The sequence below is a fragment of the Cetorhinus maximus genome, chromosome 4, assembly GCF_964194155.1.
Source record: "Cetorhinus maximus chromosome 4, sCetMax3.hap1.1, whole genome shotgun sequence".
NCBI classification, from domain to species: Eukaryota; Metazoa; Chordata; class Chondrichthyes; order Lamniformes; family Cetorhinidae; genus Cetorhinus; species Cetorhinus maximus.
Window position 1 is genome coordinate 71,912,905 of NC_135882.1, and position 20,874 is coordinate 71,933,778.

Genomic DNA, 20,874 nt, shown 5'->3' on the forward strand with positions numbered 1-20,874 from the left:
CATCAGTCAAGCCTGCAGCTTGGTGGGGCTTATCATTGCTGCCAGAATGTCCTGGGCCAGTGGCACAGAGTTACATTATTCTCCCTGTGCGTTCCCAGCACCTTTGTGGTGCAGCTGGCCCTGCATCTCATCAACATCTGTGTCCAGTGACAGTGTGGTCCTGAAGGGTTCAGCTCATAAAGGATGTCGTGGGATCAGGAGAAGTCAAAGTTTCCCCACTGCATCTCCATGATATCACCCTGTTCACAGAGCGCAAACAAGGTGCCATCAGCCAGACAAGAGTCAGACATGCACAGAGGCTGTGTAAAGATCCATGAGTGTCCCCACTGCACAAAATCATCGTCCTCCTGGAATGTAGGGATTATGGGCATCTGCTGTGTCTCCATGACAGGAGTCTTATCACAGTGGGTATGGGCGCTGCCATAAACCAGACTGGAGTCAAATGTTCACAGATGCAATGTGATCTATGGTGTCTTCTCACTGCCTGACATCATCATCCTCCACGAATCAAGAAGCAATGAGAGCTTCCTGAGTGTGCCTACCTTATCTGGCAGATGCGGTGGCCTCACTTCCGTCATCCTGGCCTGCATGTGACTCCAGACCCACAGCAATGTGGTTGATTCTTAAATGACCTCTGAACAAGGGCAATTAGGGATGGGCAATCAATGCTGGCCTAGCCAGTGACGCCCACATCCCATGAATGAATTAAAAATGTCCCCGTGGCACCAAATCCTGCAGCAGATGGCAGATGTGACCAACCAGTTCCCTGGACATGCGCAGTCTTCGGTGACACTGGTTCTCAGTCATCTGCAGGAATGACAAGCGCCATCTATGAACCCGGGATCTAGCACCGACCATGGACGACTCGCTGTGGCTCTTCAGCGGCATGTGCAGGAGCCCCAGTTAACCCTGATTCTTGAGGGTGCTGCTCCTCCCTCTCTCCAACCAGGCTAACCCACGCGTCTCTCTCTTTAATCCTGCAGGAGGAGTATATCAGGAGCATGAAGCCTGGTGAACTAGCTGTATGCCTCATGGCTGGACAGAGAGAGGAGCAGCACCTGAAGTTGGGGGGGAGGGGGTGTTCTTTTTCCTCCCAAATCCATAGGATGAGTACATGCAGTCTTGATGCGAGCAAAAGCCCACCAGCTTTGAAGACCTCAGCTGGAATCCCATTGGGGCCGCAGGCTTGTTTTTCATCAGTCTGGTTGCTTGTTGTACCTCTCCCATCGATGGCAGTTCATCCATAGGTTCTACCACAGGTTACAGGGGATTGCCTGAAGACTATTAGCTGCCACTGTGGATCCACGGTTGAGGAGTTATTCAAAATCATCTTTCCAGTGTTGATGGATGGCATTGTCATCCTTGAGAAGAGAGGCACCATCCAGTGAGCAAAAGGGGATTTTGTCTATTGACCTTGATCTATAGATGGCCCTGGTGGCTTCAGAAATACTTTGCATGTTATGCTGGTCAGCATATTATTGGATCTCTTGGGCTTTCTCTTCTCTCCGCTTGTCCTTCATCTTCTGGATTTGTCCTTGGCTGTCAGCCTTGAGCTGTTGGAATGCTGCCTTCTTGACTTGTGACCTTGGGTTGTTCTGCCAGGCAGTAAAGGCTGCTAGTTTTTGTTCCAGGAGTTCACATATATCAGCATAATTTTCATCAAAACATGTTCTGGTATTGACGATGCTTGAACCTGATGGTCTGAACACAAGAGTCAAGTGCAACTAACTTTATTTGATCCCACTCTTCTGAAATTGAGTTGGATGTGTGAAGATTTTCCAGATCATTAATGAGCCACACTTGGAATTCCTCTCTTCAGACAGGCTGCTTTAGGGATGAAACATTGATCTTCTTTCTCCCCTTGAACTTTTGGTTCTTGAGATGTCTTGGAGCTAGGTGGATGTCCTTCACCAATCGAGCAAGCCGAGCATCTGTCCATCAGACGTCAGTCCCTCTCAAAGATTGAGTGATACAGATATCACTTGGATCTTTGACCTGAGCAATGACATAATCCAGGAGGGGCCAATGCTTTGATCTAGGATACCTTAATGTGGTCTTGTATTTGTCCTTCTGGCAGAAGGGGGTGTTTATTATAAAGAGGCCATGCTGAGCACACTTTGTGAGCAGGAGGACACCATTTGAATTGACTTTTCCCAGCCTGTTGTTCCGAATGGTCTCTCTCCAGGCATTGAGTCACGGCCAACCCTGGCTTTAAAGTCCCCCAGGAAGATAATTTTTCTTCCTTTGGATTGGCAGAGAGGACTTCATCAAGGTCAGAATAGAACTTTTCCTTAACATCATCATCGGAGTCGAGGGTCGGGGCATACATGCTGATGACGATGATGTATTGGTTATGGCTGAACTGTAGGTGATGTGTCATGAGTTTTTCATTTATATAATTGGGAAATTTTGGCAGTGCACCCAGGATCCTATTCCTGATGGCAAAACCAGCTCTGTGGACACGAGTGTCGCTGTCTGCCTTTCCTTTCCAGTAGAGGGTGTATCCCCCTGCTTGTTCCTTCAGCTCGCCTTCCCCATGAAGGCGGGTCTCATCGAGGGCAGCGATGTCAGTTTGGAGTCTTGATAGTTCATGTGACCCGATTGCAGTTCTCCTTTCAGGACGGCCACTCCTGAAATAATCCACGAGTGTTCTAACATTTCAAGTCGCAAAGTTTAAAAGTTTTCTTTCTTTTGACCACGAAGTTGCTGATCCCGCAGGGCATGGTTCCCCAGCCTATTTTTAGGGCACCTTTTCTAGCCCCTTCCCCATTTGGGGTGATCAGAGGGTATCCTGAAAAGGACTGCTTAGTCACAGATGCTGCTGCCCAAAGACACCTCTGTCCCAACACAGGTGGCCAACAACAACCTTCATACATCTGCTCCTATGTGCAGATCCTTGACTAGGGACTCTCCGGATCACAGCCCTGCCCCCATTGTCAATTCTCCATCGCCACAGGACTTGGCAAATGCACCCTGGTAGAAGCCTGCATGTGACTTTGTTTAACATAGAGACCTTGGGGTGCCATCATTGTCCACATGATCTTGCTGGGCTGGTGGTCAGATTTCAGTGTCAAATCATGATGTCTGGGGCCACCTTGCTGCTGCAGGCATCTTCCGCTTTCTCAGCTGTTGAGATGCACAGTCTTCCTACGCCTATTCCGCTGTGAAGACGTTTTGGACTGCACTTTGCCTGGCACCCCCCCACCCCCGGTACCTTGCTGCCATGGGTGGCCCTAGCAGGAGCAAGGAGCCCCTGACAGCATAGCTCAGGGAGTCGTCAGAGCGCATAGACCTCTCCATGTCAAGGTGGGATTATCATTGTTAGATGTGATTGAAACATATTGCCAATGTGAGTTAATCCCTAGCAATATTCTGCAGATGATTCAGAATAAGTTAGCAATTCATTTCTAATAATCATAATGCATTCATATTTAAAGCAGTACTATTTACTGCATTAAATATTACTGACCAATGTTTTAAATAATGTTTTTAAGCCAAAATGAAAGCAAGTAAAAAAACAGAATGTAGATGTAAATTTTACCCTGAAAGGGGATAATTTCACCTATGACAACACTTCATAACCTGCAAAAAACAAAATTAAATTTCATTAGGCCTAGAAGTGCAGGTGGTGTACCAGCACTCAGATCATGCAGATGATGTACACGGTGACAGATTTACATGCCAAAGTACTGGTGAGGCCAATGGCATGATCCATTACTTTATTCATGAGTAAATGGTGCAGGAACTTTAGGCAAGGGCAGAAATGTGGTTAAACGCACAATGTCCAAAAGTTGCTGTCTGAGTCTTGCTGTTCCACCATTAACTATGTGAAAATGGCACCTCACTCTCTGCCTCATCGGTAAAATGCATTTAATGGCATGATGTTGTTTTAGTTACATGGTATATACAAACTAAACTCGCCTGAGATATTTTGGGCTAGTAATTAGAAACGTAAGTACCCTTTTAATGATGATTTGTATGTTAGTAACTGCTAGTCCAGCTCTACGGATCTGAAAATTACTTATAGTGTGGAGCCACATTCCCTCAGGCTGTGAATTGTTTTAGGAGATTTTAAATGTTACATTTTTTCTTTTCTGTCTTTTTTCATTTTCTTCAATCAAGCTTCCTATAAATTAAAATGCTATGCTTCAGTTAGAATTTGGCCCAGTTAAAAAAATCCAATTTTCCCTTCTGTTGTTCAGGTAGTTCTACGAATGATAACCATCACTTCCAGCCTATCAGCAGTTCAGTAATAATAATTGAACTTGTTTAGAAATGAAGACAGTGATTGGTTAAATATATGGCTGGCAGTTTTACTGGATAGCTGGCAATATCAGTTACTGTTTCTTTGATCTCAAATGTTGTCAGTCCCATCAGTCACTTTCTGATTCGAACTGGCCATTGGCATCACAAGACCTTGCCATTGTGTGGAGCTTCCTGCCAACTCTTGTGTTGACTGCTGATTTCATCATTCCATTTGAGATCTTCTTGCTCAGTTCCACCATCTTATCTGTTGGCTTTTTTTCCCAGATGTGGCCCATTTCAGCAACTGCTGGCCGCACTGATCCTCAGCAATAAGCGTTTAGGCCCTGCTTGTTGAAATTTTGTCACATTACAGGTTGTGTTACCACAGATAAAAGCCTGGGAATATTGCTGTCAATATTGTAGACTGGAGCACTGGTTCCCCCCGTCTGCTGCTGGAGGCCGCCTCCAAGCAGTTACACTGTTCCCCAATGCCTCCGAGGACCTGGAGGCTGACTGTAAAATTCTAGTTGACCTCTGACAATAAGTCTTTAACTAGCTGAATTGGCTACCTGTCACTTAACGGTGGGCATCCCTGCCTCCCACATCCTCTTTCCTGGAAAATAACTCAGAGGTGAGATGGAGTGGGAAACTGGCACACCAGCTGGTGGCATGAAATTCTGCCCCTTGTCCCACCCATTGGCTGCTGGGCCTCCAACCATGTAGTTCTTAAGCTCTGAAATACTCTCTTGAAACTTGTTCACCCCTGTCTCCTTTTACACCCTCCTTAAAACTTAAATCTTAGCCCAAGCTTTGGCTTGGTGTCAGTTTTTGCCTGACTGTGCCCCTGTGAAGAGCCTTGGAATGTTTTAGTATATTAAAGGCACTTTATAAATCCAAGTTGTTGTAACTTCATTAAAGGGCAAGAGAATTTGATGCAATTGCAGTAAGTATTTAAACAGAATAATTTCCAATCTGCAGTATTCTGCAGCATGAAGTTGTTATTCTGCTGTAATGCAATCACAGTGGAGTTTGTAGAGAAGGCCATAACAGGAGGTGAGCTATGACCTGCCCAAAGACTCTAAGGTAGTTCCACGCTAGGTCATGATATACCATCTTTACTATCTTCGTGAACATCACAGCTTAAATACCAGAAGTTTTTTTTTAATATACGGAATATTAAGGAAACTGCGAGTTAAAGTCTGCAGCCAATGTTCCAGTTCTGTGTCCAGATGACATATAGAAGCTGCTTAAGCTTCATACGGTTTGTAATAAATCCTTTCATGAAGTCACATCATTTTCAGTTAATCCCACATACTTTATTATTCATCCTAACATGTTTATTGCCAAATAAAAGTGGTGATGCATGGCCTTTAGAAAGGAGGAGCCTAGGCCTCAGCATGTCTACATGTTGAGGAAGGATGTCAACATGAAATAATAACTTATCTTTTCTCCTTGCAGATATTGATGGATTTACTGTGTATTTCCAGCATGTTCTACTTTTAGTTCAGATTTCTAGCATTCACAGCTCTGTAATACAGTTTGTAAGTTAGTGGATCTAGGATCCTGCTTTCTTTTTACTTGTATAGCATACATTGTATGATACCACTGAAATATTACATTTTTGATGAGTGTATTAGCATTTTGTCTTCTGTAATAACTCTTACGAACACTGGATTTAACTGCCATGATGATTGTATACTAAATCCTGGAGCTAAAGTATTTCTGTTTCTGTAACAAGATTCAAGTACATTCAAAGATTCTGTTGGCCGAGTCACACAGTAGGATTGATATTGCTGCCCTTTTTCCTATTGTTCGTAGGTCTGAAGTAACTGAGCATTTGGCCAGAAAATGGGAACATTTTTAGATATTTTTCAATTTGTCCCCTGCGTGTACACATTTTCTGATTTGCTATTTCAGTGAAAATCCTTGGAAGAGAAAACGTAGGATAAATACAGCTCATACTTAGCAATCTTTGTAGCAACAGGTGACCTAAATGAATTAGATGGAAAAACTTTCATTTTTCAAAAGTAAATAAAATGGGCAACTTCATAAAGTTACTCCCATTAAGGATACTGTTAGTTGGATGCTGTTTTAATGTCTCCTCTCACCTATTTGGTTTAAGTTTGAATTTACTTAGTTTCTTGATTTTAGTGAACCTGATGCCGAAGTCATCTTGCCATGAAAAGGATGGCATCTATAACTGTGTCATGATGCTTGTAACATTTATCAATCATGCGACTGAGAAGCATATTATTAGGAACCTCTTTGGAAGATTCTTCCCATATAACCCTGCCAACCAATGCTCTGTAAACGGCGAAAAGTTTATCAATGCCCTGCACTGGTGAACGCACAGGTTTTATCAGTTAAACTCCAACAGCACTCTTGTACAGTCCCTAAATCCCTAAGTCTCGGATCTTGCCGACCTGTGCTCTGAGAGCATAGGGAAGTGGGATATTCCCAAGGGGGAGAGAGCATGTGCTTCACATTCTCTACCTGCATGGATTTCTAAGTAATTTGGTTATAGAGACTCATAAATATAGTGATGAATTGATGCATGTGTCACATACTGAAGTAGTAAGGAAAATATGATGCTGAGTTATTCATCAAATTGTAATATTTTAAACGTTATGCAGATCGCATGCTTTGTTATTACTTAATATGCTATATAAACCTCCACGTCTAAACACCTCTCAGAAACATCATCAACAAATATGTAACAATTCCTCTTAGCTGTTTCAGTGCTTTAGTATGAAATGTAATTCATCAAATTACGTGGCCGAATTGTAGCTATGTCACAAACCTAAGCACTTTTTCATCTTGCTAAATTCTGGGAGGTAACAAAAACCTTTTGGGAGCCAATTAGCTCAGTTGGCTAGTGTGTGGTTCAGGTTAACACCTACAATGTGGGTTAAATTCCCATTCTGGCTGAGTTAGACTTGGGACCTGCCTCTTTGCCCTGCTCCTCAGTGTGGAAGGCAAGAGGAAACCACAAGTGACAAAAATAGCCAAGAACACCGGCTCAGGGTGAAGCATCAGCAGATAATGAGTCAAGGACCTGCCTTTGGGCAGAGCACACATAAAGGAAGGAATGAAAACCTTATTAAAATAGCATTGAAAGATTTAAGGCCTGGATTTTCCTGCCAAAGTCTGATTCTGAGTGGTTTAGAAGAGGCATGTAAAGATCTATGGGGCAGGAAGCCCCTTCACCAAAACTCTGCTACAACAATGTCTATCACAGCTTTCTTCTAATCAGCCCAATTGTAAGTCACGCCCTGAGGTGGCTCTGCTGCATGTAAATGAAGGTGGGGATTTAGCCGCCCTCTCTGGGATTTCCTTATGTACATCAGGTTTCCACTCCAAGAAATACTGCAGTCCAAAGGTGGTAGTAATGGGAACAATATGGTGCTCAGAAGGCAAAAGCTCCAAGATTTCAGCCTTTGCTTAATGGTGGTTCTCTTGCCTTTACATCAGAAGGTCATGGGTTCAAGACCCACTTCAGCCAAATGTAATCTAGTCTGACAATTGCATTATACAATGAAGGAGAATTGCAATATCGGATGTGTCATCTTTCAGAAGTGAGGTTCAAATCTGCTTTTTCATGTGGGTGCAAGAAACTCCATGGCACCGGTTGAAGAAGAGTAGGGAGGGGCTCTTCTGAAGCTCGGGCTTCACTCGAACCCCACTGAAAGGGATTAAACAAATTGTCCGTTTCATTGTTGTTTGTGGGATCTGTGTTGTGGGCGGTCAATGTAGTACCATTTAATTTAGTGGTGGGATTTCACCTAGGATGCTGTTGGTACCATCATGTGGTATAAGTGAAGGTTTGAGCTCTCACTAGGTGGACAGCTGATACCAGAAGCACTCTAACCAGCAGTATGTGAGAAGTCTTGAGCAGAGCTTGGACAGGGCATCTGGAGCTTTAGTTATAGTTGCATTCCTCTCTGCAATAAATTGTAGAAGGTACCTCTACTGAGTCTCCAGATAACACCCTGCAGCAGCTATTGTCCCACATCTGAGTCAGCAATTCAATGGACATTGGTGTGATGACCTTTGACCCAGAAGCAATACAGTAAGGAAAGTTTATAATTTATTAAAAATGTCTGTGGAATCTAATTGTTTTTAAAAATGTTTGCAATAAAGGACTTTAAGCCCATGGGAATGTAGCATTCAGCTTAGATATTGTAACAGGACCTAACCAGGATAACTTGCAAAATCCCAAAAGCCTCGATGTCCTGGACATCCAAATTCAATGCCAGGTTTCTGGTTTGCTCGTCACCAACCACTCGACCTGGGTCCTTTTGTGAAAGACGTTGCCAGAGAAGCATGACAATTGTGAGGCTGAGTCACCCCCCCCATACACAATGATAGTTCAGTATGAGCTGGAATTCTCCGTTTCCACAATCATTTCCCTTTTTTGCCACAATTCAACTCAAAGGTTTCATCCTGTATATCTCACACAGTGCAGAAGAATCTGTATGTTACATATCTTAAATGTACCATGAAGGAGAACTATTTAGGCACAAATGGCACAAGCTTTATCTGCAATGGGAGTTTGTATATTGAAAAATTATCCACTTTGAAGCTGATGTCCGCGAGGGCTCAGGGCACTTCTGAGGCAAGTTGATGATTCTTTACTCTGTTCACCTTTGTCTTCACATCTAAAATCTAAAACAGATTTTAGGAATTTGATGTAAATGCCATGCATGCCCAGCACACTACCTAAGTAATATATGGTGGGGTCATGATGACCTATCTGTGCCGCACACTACATAAGCTTTTTTAACCTTCATGCAGCTAGGTCTGCGACCTGTTGGACAACTGGATATAATGTTCTCTCCACTTCTCTCTCAGGTTGGTAAAGCCATATAACTTTAGAGCTGAGAGGAGTTGATTATTTTTCTGCTAATCAGACATTTAACAAGCATAGCAGGGTAAGCACAGTCCAAGTGCTTGTCTCTGTATAATGGCTTCTGTTCATTAAGCAGCCAGCAGCAATGAGTTTGCAAAAGAAAACTAATGAAGCTGACAAATCCTGCAGAAATCTAGTGAATATTAAAGACAATGCCAAAGATAAGCATCAGAAATAGCTTTAGTTTAAATGAAAATTGTTTTTATTACACTTTTAAACAGGATGCCTTTATCATATTTTCATCATTATTTTGTTACTAAGTAATATCAGGATATTCCCATTTTTAAAAATTTCATTGTAGCGTAATTGAGGCCCTTTTTAGTTAAATGAAATATTACAATTCCAGGAAAAAGATTGAATTAACTTCAATTATGCAACACTATTGTTGTAATATTTCTGCACTGATAATCATATAATGATTTTGTTGGCTTGTAAAAACAATATTTACAAAACTAGCATCTAACATTATTCAACAGGACTTGAGATAATCTTTTAGTTATGAAGTTGTAAACATTTGAGGATATACACATTTTAATAGATTATGCGCTTGATAGTGATGTAATGTAGATGCTTAGTTTTGAACTGCATACAGATGAAAATAATTCTGACTTTAGGCTGTAAAAATACTGAGGGCGGAATTTTCCATGTTGTTGGCGTCAGGCGTCAATCTGGGCGTGAGCTGACAATATGGTGGGAAGGCCAAAAATTGGTTTCACGCTGTCGTGAAACCAGTTTGCAATCGGCCGCTTTTCCCATTGATGGCAGCAACTAAGGAGGTCGGTGTAAGGGAAGGAGTTCTGAAGGGGGAAGGAAGGAGACCTTGGGGTAGGAGGGAGTTTGCAGGGAGGAAGGAGTAAAGGTGGAGGAAGGAGTAAGGGGTGGGGATGTCCAGGTGAACGTGCAAGGGAGGGGCCTGTGGAGTCGATGACTGCCTCCTGGGGAGAAAAATGAGGGTGGGTGTGGTAGGAGGGAATGGTGAGAATGAGGGGGGGCAGAGTGAGCTGGTGGGGTGGGAGGGTGAGGGTGCGATGGTAGCGGTAGAAGGGACAGCGAGGGTGGTGGGCTCTCGGAGGCAGACACAGATCCTGGAGGTAAGAAGGAGCAGGCCATTGGGGGTGGGATTCTCAGGAAGGTAGGGAATGTGCACGTTCACATGGACATCCCAGAAAGAAAAGGGTTCTGGCTGGTTGGTGACAGTGGGGATGAGGAAGGTGGTGCCAGGGGGGTCAACAGTGATGGAGGAAAGGACATGGGTGACTGGAGGAGGGGAAAGGACAGGGGAGCTAAAGACATACTTCACCAGTACCATTTCGCAAAATCGAGAGTGAGCAGAGCCTTGTGTTGGACGGGCACAGTGCTGCATGGGAGTGTGATCAGTGGGTGGGCAGAGATGCAGGTCAGCTCTAATGGACAACTGAAAGAGAACCCCAGCAGGCAGCATTGAAAATTCTCAATGTTGAGGTGAGTGTGATGGATGAAGGCTCTGCATGCCTGGGAGAGTGCTTGCAAAAGGCTCCGAAAGCCCCATCCACACACACGCTTCTCCCTCCAGAATCACTCGTGGGCTGGCTGCGTACAGCTGAACTGTTAGTGGTGGGGAGGATGCAGCGGTTGCGGGGGCGGGTTGTGGGAGATGCAGGGGGCAGACTCGCAAAGCCTGTAAATGAAAGACACCATTACACATTATTCAGTAAAAGTGAATATATTTTCAGATTATAAAGTGACACAATGTGTTTACCTGTGCAACCACTTGTGATCAGAAATTCTTAACTTTTCTAGGCCTATCACGTCTTCTTGGTGCTGCCCTGACATCCACAGACAGCCTGTGCAATGGGTTGGCCCTGTTGCCTCTGATGACTTTGGCGTGGGTTCTCTGGAGAGCAAAGGCCTTGGGGGCCCCGGCTTGTTTTGGCTGTCCCCTTATGGGCCAGCTGCTCCCTCTGCAGTGACAGAGGATGAGGTTGAGGGGTTAACAGGCAAAGGGGGTTGGGAGGAAGAGGAGAACCTCTGAGATTCCTGAGTGGGCAACCCAGGGATGTCCAGCTGCTGCTCCTCCTTTTGGGTGCCCGAGGGCCCCGACCTGACTCATTGAAGGGAAGGGGTAACTGTTGAGATGTCGAGGTGCTCCATTTTCCTCTCACATTATCACTGCAGGAACTCACCCATGGCTACCGCGATGGAGTGCAAGTCTGCGCGCATCTCTGCGTTCTGCTGGCCCAGGGACTCCATGGCATCCGCCATCCGTCCCATGGAGACCTCCATATGCACACATGTGGGGCACCACTTCATCAAAGAGCAGGCAGACACAGTCCTCTGACTCACTTGCTAATCTGTTGAGGGCTTCCAACAGCTCTGTGTGATGTTCCCCCACTTTCTGCTGACTCTCCAGGTTCAGTTGGAAGGCCAAATCCAGAGGATCGTCATCTGACTCGGACCTCACAGAAGCCTCTTCCCCAGAAGTCTTCTGAGTGCCGGGTAGCTCGGCTGAACTTGCCTCCTGCTGCAGACACGTGTCTGTGGTGACCACCAGATTGTGAACCTGATCCTGCTCTCAATCTAGGCCCCACCAAAATTTGTGTCTCTGCACTGTTAGAGGGATGTCAGTTGCTTGGCAGAGCTCCCTGTGAACCAAAGTAGAGATGATTAATGCATGGCAGCAGAGTCAAAAGCAGGAGAGACAGCACTCTCAGTTGCATTGAGAGCGGGATGATGTGGCACACGATCCTCATGTGGGTGTTCTCCGTCCACCTCACCATTGCTGCAGGCACAGTCCACATCCTCACCAGTCAGTGCGATGGCACATTCCTCAAAGTGAGTGAAGGGTCTAATGTGGGCCACTCCACCCTGGTGTAGGACCTCTCCCTGCTGTTGTGAACCAGCTTCTCCTACATGAAAACAGATGGAGAGTGTGTGATCAGGACACATGGCATTGCATGGAATGTTTGTGTGGTGAGCAAAGCCATGGACAGAATGAGTACATGAGCTCCAGAAGATATGAACTTGATGGAGATGTGAGGGTGTGTGTGAGAGTTAGTGATGTTGTCCCTTGAGACGTGAGATCCCCTTGGATGTGTGATGGGTTTGTGAGTGTATGAGTTGAGTGACGAGAAGTGTGACTTACCCTAGCGGAACGGATGAGACCATTTATCCTCTTTCAACACTGGTGGCTGTCCTCTTTTGCAGGGCGTTGGCACTGACCACTGCATCCCATGCAGGATTGGTGACCTTGTTTGCTGGCTTTTGCCCTGTTAGGCTGCTTGGAGATTTTAAGTAATTCATTCCCTTTCAATAAGTTATTACTGTACCCCTGTATTCCCTCCTAACAGCCCATAGCTGGGGTAGAGGGCATCTCAGCAGGCCTCTAGGGATGCGTCACTTAATCGGGGGACTGCAGTCTTCTTGCCTTTTGGGTCCATGCCTTCTGCGCAGCAGTCCTGGGCTGGAAGCACTGAGAGGTGTGCACGTGGCTGCATTTTAAATATGATGCCCGGTGTGAAGAAGCAGCAAGGTCACTGCATGGCGGGTGAATTGGAGACCACCCACCAGTGAAACGGCATGTTTCCCTGGAATGCATGATTAATGCGGCGGGATTGGGACAATAAGGTGGGAAAACCTGCCATTGCGGCTGGCGGTTAAACATCCATTTTCCCACCCGTTACCACACTTAGCGCAAATCTGGGATGATTACGCCCTGAAGAATATTTTCCCTCCCTTGCTGTGTTTGTGGAAATTGGTATCATTGCTACATTGTTTTTTTTTTGTTTTATGATGTGCATGGTCATGGAGACAGGGAGACTCCTACAAAATTATGTGATCTTATATTCGTAACTCATCAAGCCAAAGAACAGTGTAAAATAAAACAATGCTGGCAGTACATTGCTGAAGTTTGCTTTTGTTTTTTAATCTAGAACTGCACATGCAAGGGCCAAAGCTGATGCAGCAGATGGGGCCGCTCAAGCCGCACGCCAGGAATCGGACATTGCAAGGGGAGTTGCCAGGGAACTGTCACCAACCTTCTGCCAGCCAGGTAAACCTCCATGTCTAAACATCCAAAAAAGAATTCTGCAAAGGCATTTAAATCTGTGCTTTTCAGAAATAGAAATTTGTTACTTAGAACTTAAGAGAACCTCCTTTTGAAATGATGGCAGTTCACTTGATGCAAATTTGCAAGATATGCAACGATTTATTGCTACACCTGGGGTGGAATTTGTTAAATGAAGCTCATAAGCCTAATTGTGTCGTTTTTTTTAAGTAAGTCCTAAATGCCTCACTAACTTCAATTTTCAAAACCTTTCATGTTTTCAGCATTCAACATTACAGCCATAAGTGACTGAGGTAAATCAGGATAATTGCTACATTAATAGCAGAAATTGCAAGGCAGTATTCAGAGTTCACTTGTAATAAATCATGTCAAACAGTTTATAATTAAATATTTAAATTGGATAATAGCCTTTAAAGACCAAGATACAGCTTTAGCTTTATGTTAGGGAAGGTGTTTTTTTCTGGTCAGTTGGTTTTGTAAATGTTGTGTAATTACCCATTTGAACCTGGTCTCTGATGTGTGCAAACATTCACACAAGACTGTCACTGACATTCAATACTTATCAGGACATATGTAGATGATTATGGTAAACTCTCTATCCAGTATATTTTATAAACTGTCACTATGATTACAAAATGCTCTACTGCTGACAGCATTATGGATCAAACACAAGAGTACACTATCAGCCAAAAAACCTGCAAACTAAACTCTATAGTACACAAACTGTATAGTACACAAGAAAACTTGGGAATCAGTTTCAAGTATAACCTAACTGTGGTTTTTACAGAATGGTTATAAATGTTGCATTGCTATTATGGTTTATGAAGTGCTGTGAACCCTTTGATTAACAAGCTTTCAACTTATTTGTAGGCATGCACTTTATGATCAAATAACATTATTTTCTCTGTACTTCAATTACCACTGCTCCTGAATTGTGTCTCCTAATGAGCTTTTGGTTTTTAGATTTTCTTTCACCATCTGTTTTCCTGCTGAATTTTCTACCTAAAACTGGCTTGGGTTTTATATTCCTCATTATTGCCTACATTGACTAGGTTTGCTGGGCAGGTAGGGAGGGGTTTCTTTTCTTTTTCTTACCTTTTTTTATGTTCCTGAATACCATTAGACTATTGCACATGCAGCCCTCTGAAAAACACATATGTTGATAATTGCACTCCATGCATACAAATTATTAGGCTGCAAATTCTTGTCAGAAATCCAAGGAAAAAACATACAGCTTCTGAACTTCATGCATGAGGATTTTTTTACCCTCTGGCTGCTATGTGTGCTTCATGAAATTAACTGTGAAAACATTCTTATTTTTGTAGTACTTTGATTATTTTCATGTGCAGCATGCCCACTGGAAAGTGAGCTCAAACCCAGGTGTGTATTATAAGCTGGCATATATTACATGAAAATAGCTTTTAAAAGACAGTAAGGAAATGCACTTTGTAACACATGAAAATTCATGGGAAACTCCATCAGAGGACCTTTTCCCCAATGTATTTCTGTTATGTCTCCTCTCCTGAAGTTATTGACTTATGCTGGGGGATGTTATGTGACTCCTGTCACCTGGAAGAACAAAGGCAGCAGGTGCATGGGAAGACCACCACCACCTGCAGGTTCTCCTCCAAGTCACACAGCATCCTGACTTGAAACTGCATCAGCATTCTTGCACCATCACTGGGTCGAAATCCTGGAACTCCCTGCCTAACAGCAATATGGAAGTGCCATCACCACCACCTTCTCAAGGGCAATTGGGGATGGGCAACAAATGCTGGCCTAGCCAGCGATGTTCGCATCTTGTGAAAGAATTTTTAAAAAACACAAGGATTGCAGCAGCTCAAGAAGGCAGCTCACTATCACCTTCTCGATGGCAGTTGGGGATGGGTAACAAATTCTGGCCTAGCCAACAACGCCCACATCCCATAGATGAATGAAAAAAAGAATTCACAGCTGTCTGAAATGCCACCATATTTGAACCAAGTGGTCATTTTTGATTGTGGATCTAGATACTGAGAGATCTGTTTTAACTTGGGGGTTGCAACCAGGGGTGCAGGTGCCATAGCAACTGACAATCCAGCTAGCCACCCAGAGTATGAGGCTTGGAGGATTTGAACCCTTGGGCCTCGTGAACCCCAAAACTAACTCCTGCCTAAAGACATCGGAAATGATGTCATCACTAGTGGGCAAGAGCAGAAAGTCACATAGGATCGGGCCACCACTGAAGGCCCATGGAAATGATCCCTGACAATGTGAGTGAGGAAGGAGGGTGATTGGGAAGGACAGCAGTTGGAATGGGAATGTGAGTCTTTTAAAGGCAGAAGAGAACCCCGGGGCAGGGGAAATGTAAAGCACCTTTGTGTACGTGGGGGAGTACTCCTCCTCTTCCTGGCCCACAAGGATTCCATCGAAAATAATTTTATCAGTGCGCTTTCAGGGCACTCTGTGGACTTCCACTATGGTCGCGACATACGAGTTGACCCTATGTGGGTCTTGCAAATGTGGAAGTTAAAATGCTGTTGTGACACTAATGAGTTCATCAGGCTGTGACTTTACAATGGGCAGAATTTTCCCGTCGGCGATTTGGGGGCGGGGCCCACTCGTCAAAGGGAAAATGACGCAGGATGACATTGGGAGGAACACCCGACGTCATCCCGGTCCATTTAAATATTGAGGAAACTCTTTCGAGTTACCAACAGTCACAGATTGCAGATTCTTTCAAGTACAATCACAGTTCTTAGTTTTCCAGGAGTGGGACATGAACCCACAACCCTCTGATTCAAAGGCAAGGGTGCTATGAACTGAGCCACAGCTGACACCTCTTAAATATTGAGGAAGGCGGGCAGACAGCGAAATCAGCTGTCTGCCTGCTGACCTGTCAATGGCCAATTAAGGCCATTGACAGGATAATTAAGCTTGTTAAATGCCCTGCCCGTCCAACCTTAAGGTTGGCAGGCAGGCCAGGAGCCCCAGCGGGCTTCTGATAATACATGAAAGCTCATCCATTGGCGGGATGAAGTTTCATGTCCATTTTTAAAAGCTTCAATAAAGTTTATGTGCTTCTTATTAACATGTCCCATCTCGTGTGATAATTTTAATATTTTTCTATTTTAAAGATTTTTAAACTGTCAGTGCTTCCTGTTCGGCAGGCCGCTGGGCAGGCCTTAATTGGTCCGCCCACTCAAAATGGCGGCGGGCCCCATTTCGGCGGTGGAGTTCGGCTGCCCACCCGCCGCCGAGCCGGTGGGGCCCGCCCACCCATCAAGGTAAAAATTCTGACCAATGTAACTTAGGCCACTGCTTGTTTGCAATGGGAACCTCTGCTGACTTCTTAGTCAGTGAAAATAAAAAGCTGCCAGTAGGAAAGGTGTGGGCTTGGGCTGGTGGCTAGATTCAGATGATATTGGCCCATACCAGGCATATTCTCAGAAGGCAAGGGTGGGGTTATAATTGACTCCTGAATGTCAGAAAGCTATTTAACTGCAAGGGAATTGAAACCAAGTCCTTGTTCACTCTTGAACAATGTTCACTTGATAGTGATTGGAATTTTCACTTCTGGCACAGGAGATAGGAGCCAGGACTGCTCCCAGGTCCTGAACCTGGCCTAGCAGGAAACGGTCACTCTTTGGGATTTTAACTGGGGCGCAGGTTCCCTGTCCAATTAAAGGTAGCGGCTGGTGTCTCAAAGCTGGAGGACCAATCATAGGCTTACAAGCTTGAGAGGAGTAGCAGCTTGCAATGGATGGTAAATAACTGCGAGGATGCTTGAGCATGGAGGCACCCACTCACCAACTTGTTTAAAAATTCAAATAAAAAACAGAAAAAGCAGTCAGGCCACTACCCTAGGGGTGGATGGGGGGGTGCAGTCCTTCTATAGGGCAGCCTTTGATTGCACCAACAACCAGGCCCCCTGGCCTGCTACTGACCACACTCTTCCACCGCCCCATGTTGTTTGGGAAACTGGAGGCTGACAGGAAAATCCCAGTCATCATTTAACAGCCCTTAACAAGGTTCTTTTTGAGCCTAATTGTCTACACAACTCATGGGAGCGGGCAGCCCTGCTGGGCTCCAAACCACCCCGCCACCCCCAAAATGATTGCCACTGGGAACAGGTCAGGAAACCAGTATTTTCGGACCCCATTCACCGCCATTCCCAACCTCATTGAGGCCCAAAAATTAACCCTATGGCTTTCTTCCCTCTTCCTAACCTGGAACCAACTTTAGAACTCCACCATCACCTCAGCGGGATTGGATAACTCTGTGCAGATTCAGAATTAAACCTGACACTTCCCTGATCTCCAGCACTTGAAATCACATCATGTAGTACGTTTATGCACCCAGTGACCATAGTTAAAAAAAAAAGATTTCCAGTATATAACAGACAGCAATTATCATTAAGGGGACTGAGTGCATCTGTGGGTTAGACATCGGGCAGAATTTTGCCCTTGGTGGGCGGGGGCGGATGGGACTGGACCACGATTTCACGCTGGTGGGCCAATTAAGGCCCGCCCAGCATGAAACACAAGTGGCACGAACTTCGCGCATGCGCTCGAGTGAACACTTCATAATCTCCCTGAGGCACAGAGCTGCTTCAGAGAGATGAAGCACTGTTTAAAAAAAGAAAATGAAGAAAATAAAAAGGTTATATAACGTGTCCCCTCATGTGATTCTGTCACATGAGCAGGGACATGTTAAGAATTCAATTTTAAAACTTTTATTTTATCATTATTTGCTTTTGGAAACCTCATCCCGCCTGTGGATGAGGTTTCCAAAAAATTGCAAAGACCGCTTGGCCTTTTCTGTTTGGTTGGATGGGCAGCGAAAACTTAAAGTTAATTGACTACTTATTGGCCTTAACAGGCCTTTTAATTGTCGGCAGGCGCGCCACCAGCTCTGGCGTGCGCCCACCGACCAAACTATCACGCAACATCACACTCAAGCGGGTCGAGCGCGTGCCCGCTCACCCACTGAGCAAAAATTTCTGCCCATTAGCTTTTCAACTCTGGGGCTTGTGCTGAAATCCAGCCCAGCTTCTCAAATTTGCAAGAACCTTTATCTGAAATGAGTTTGGGCAGTCTTGGTTCGTTTACCGGTGGACATAGGTTGAAGGCACAAAGCAGCCTCTTATTTAACTTTCAGCTTTGGGCTATTACGGCAAATGGAAAAATGTCACACTGATGCAGTTCTTCTGAGTTTTGTGACTGAAACCCATTCAGAGTAGGGGAGAATTTTACTCTGTATTTAACTGTACTGTATACCTGAGCAGGAAGTATTTGTTAAGGCTGAAAGGGCCAAGAGATTGTTCATCCAAATTGCAAAGTCTTGATTCCTGACCTGTATCCTTGGATTCCCTGATTCCTGTATCTTGATCACAAGATTCATGTGCAGTATGCTTGGGGATGGGAGAGAAGAATCTGTAGATTGAAAGTGCAATACTGGGCTGAACCTTAACTCCTAAAAATGAGTGGATTGGGGTTGTGTCAGAGGTTAAAGTACAAAAATCTGAAACAGGGACCCAACACTCCTTGAACCCGCCTACTTCAGGTTTGAACAGAGGAAGGACGAGTAGTGGTAGCCAGTTTGCTCAGAGGGAATGGGTTGGTTATTTAAACATTACAATGAGGCTGCCTGTCTTCATTTCAACAATCAATCTATTTTTGGATCCTGCTGCCATGTTCCTTAGGCCACAGGAAAACGGGCAGATGGAAGGAGGCAAGAAGGGCTAAATTCAAAGGGTAACTGCCTTTAAAGCTCCACCTATGAGTCCGGAGAAGCTGGAATGTTTCCAAGCTATCCAGTAAACCCCTTCACCCCATGATCAGGGTCCCCCTTCCACAATCTCCCTCAGTTTGTGCCCTGTACCTATCTGCCCTCGTAGACTGCAGCTTTTTGAATCAGACTTTCCGCCTGCAAGATCTCCAGCCTGTGAATTGGGCTGCATGTGTGCGAGGACCTGACAGTCCTCCCGAAGTTAAAAACTGTTCGGGAAAATTGTTCTTTCGGGTTTCTCAATCTCAACACAGCCCCACCTATCCCACAAAAAATGTGCCACCAGGCTAAAACCCAGACCACTGGCTGGAATTTGTGGTGGACAGAGTGGAGAATTCCTCTGCCCCGCCAGAGGAAATTCACGCCGGTCTGTGAGGCCGGTGCATGCTGCTCTTTGGGGCCATCTAGGTGCTCTGAAGCCCTGGTGCGCTGAGTCACTGGCTGTCTGGGTGCCTTTTAAATATGGTGCCTGGACATGATGGTGGGGTGTGAGACTTCCTGCCCGCCCCGCCATGTGATGCAATATAATCCTTTGCGTATGCGGTTGCATAATTAATCAGGTGAGCACCGCACGATTCGACGTGATCACCCCTCCACCTCCCCGCTTTCCAGAGGAAGTCACTCCAACTTCCCGCTCCCACCAATGGACTTAGGCCCTGAGCAGAAAGTCTGCTCACTGACTTAAAAGGAGTCTCAGAAGTAACGTAGAAAAGAGACACAATGCATGATCAAAGTAAAAGCAAGCCTTTTTACAGATAACTAAAGATTTCAGGTTTTTGAACATCTTATCCACCAGTTCACCCAGAGTTGCCTTCGATCCTGAGATGTAATACAGTTACTTATCACGGTCTGATCATTGTCTTTAACTAAAGCGTTTTTGCTTATTTATTGTTACAACTAGGTAGTAGATTCAAAGTAAGTGTTGCACAAACCTCCTCCCTCTGTTGTTTGAAATGGACTTTACTTTGTAGACTCTCTTCTCTCCCAAATTAACATAATTATGATTTTATAATGCAGACATTAATCTGCAAATAGGACACATCACTGCTTCAAAGAGTATTAAAAACCGTCTAAAGGGTACTTCTCTGAAGCTATGCTCCTGGTGTGCAGCCTTACTGGAGGGAAATTCAGTGATACATCTGTAACAATACAGGACTGATTCTGAAACCTACATTTATTCCCATTTAGCAAGGCTTCATACCAGAGCAGTCTTTCATATGAACATACGAATTAGGAGCAGGAGTACGTCACTTGGCCCCTTGAACCTGCTCCACCATTCAATAAGATCATGGCTGCAAAATTACCTTACAAATTATTTAAACTGATTGTTTTGTATTGATGACACATCTTATGAATGTTAACTGTGAGATACAGTAAGATTTTTTTTCCCCCCAAATCAGAGGTGGAGTCAAGAGACAATGCCTTAACTCGTTCATTTGACCCAGATTTGTGTGCATGAATGAGGCCTCCAGCTGTTTTTGTTGGGAAATCTGGCCATCAAAATCAAGATTGCTTTTGCCTGAAAAGTTGAATAGGGAGACAATCAACGGTGTAGGTGCTGGACCAGTCTTCTGTCGGCAGCCATTTCTACTGGAATTTAACGTGCTATTTTAGAACAGATGTAACTTTTGACATAGCTAACTTCTAATCCCCTACAGTAGAACCACTTTTGCACCAAAACAAATATCAGAATTTCAAGCTCTATTTCCTGGACCGCCAATATTTTGTACTTTTATTTCACTGAATAATATCGAATGTAAGTCAGTGCAACAAAAGGACTCTAATTTTTTTGTTGAACCATTTTGTTCTGGGCAGTTTTCACACTGTAGAGCTAGAAGCAACAAGGCTGACCAATGCAGTCCAACTTCTGAAACTAATTCCATTAACAGAAACCTGGGACCAGATCCTC

The 20,874-nt window shown here is 44.6% G+C and overlaps 1 protein-coding gene across 6 annotated transcripts in view; it reads left to right on the forward strand.

Annotated features, from left to right (window-relative positions):
• The window catches only part of LOC144679681 (junctophilin-1-like), a 176,400-nt gene that overhangs the window by 84,373 nt on the left and 71,153 nt on the right, over positions 1-20,874 (forward strand). For 5 of the 6 annotated variants that reach the window (XM_078540301.1, XM_078540297.1, XM_078540295.1 and 2 more), the window contains exon 3: positions 13,063-13,181. In XM_078540301.1, the coding sequence (XP_078396427.1) occupies positions 13,063-13,181 (119 nt within the window). Of the gene's footprint in view, positions 1-13,062; positions 13,194-20,874 lie in introns of all 6 variants that reach the window. The other variant, XM_078540300.1, reaches the window with a different exon arrangement.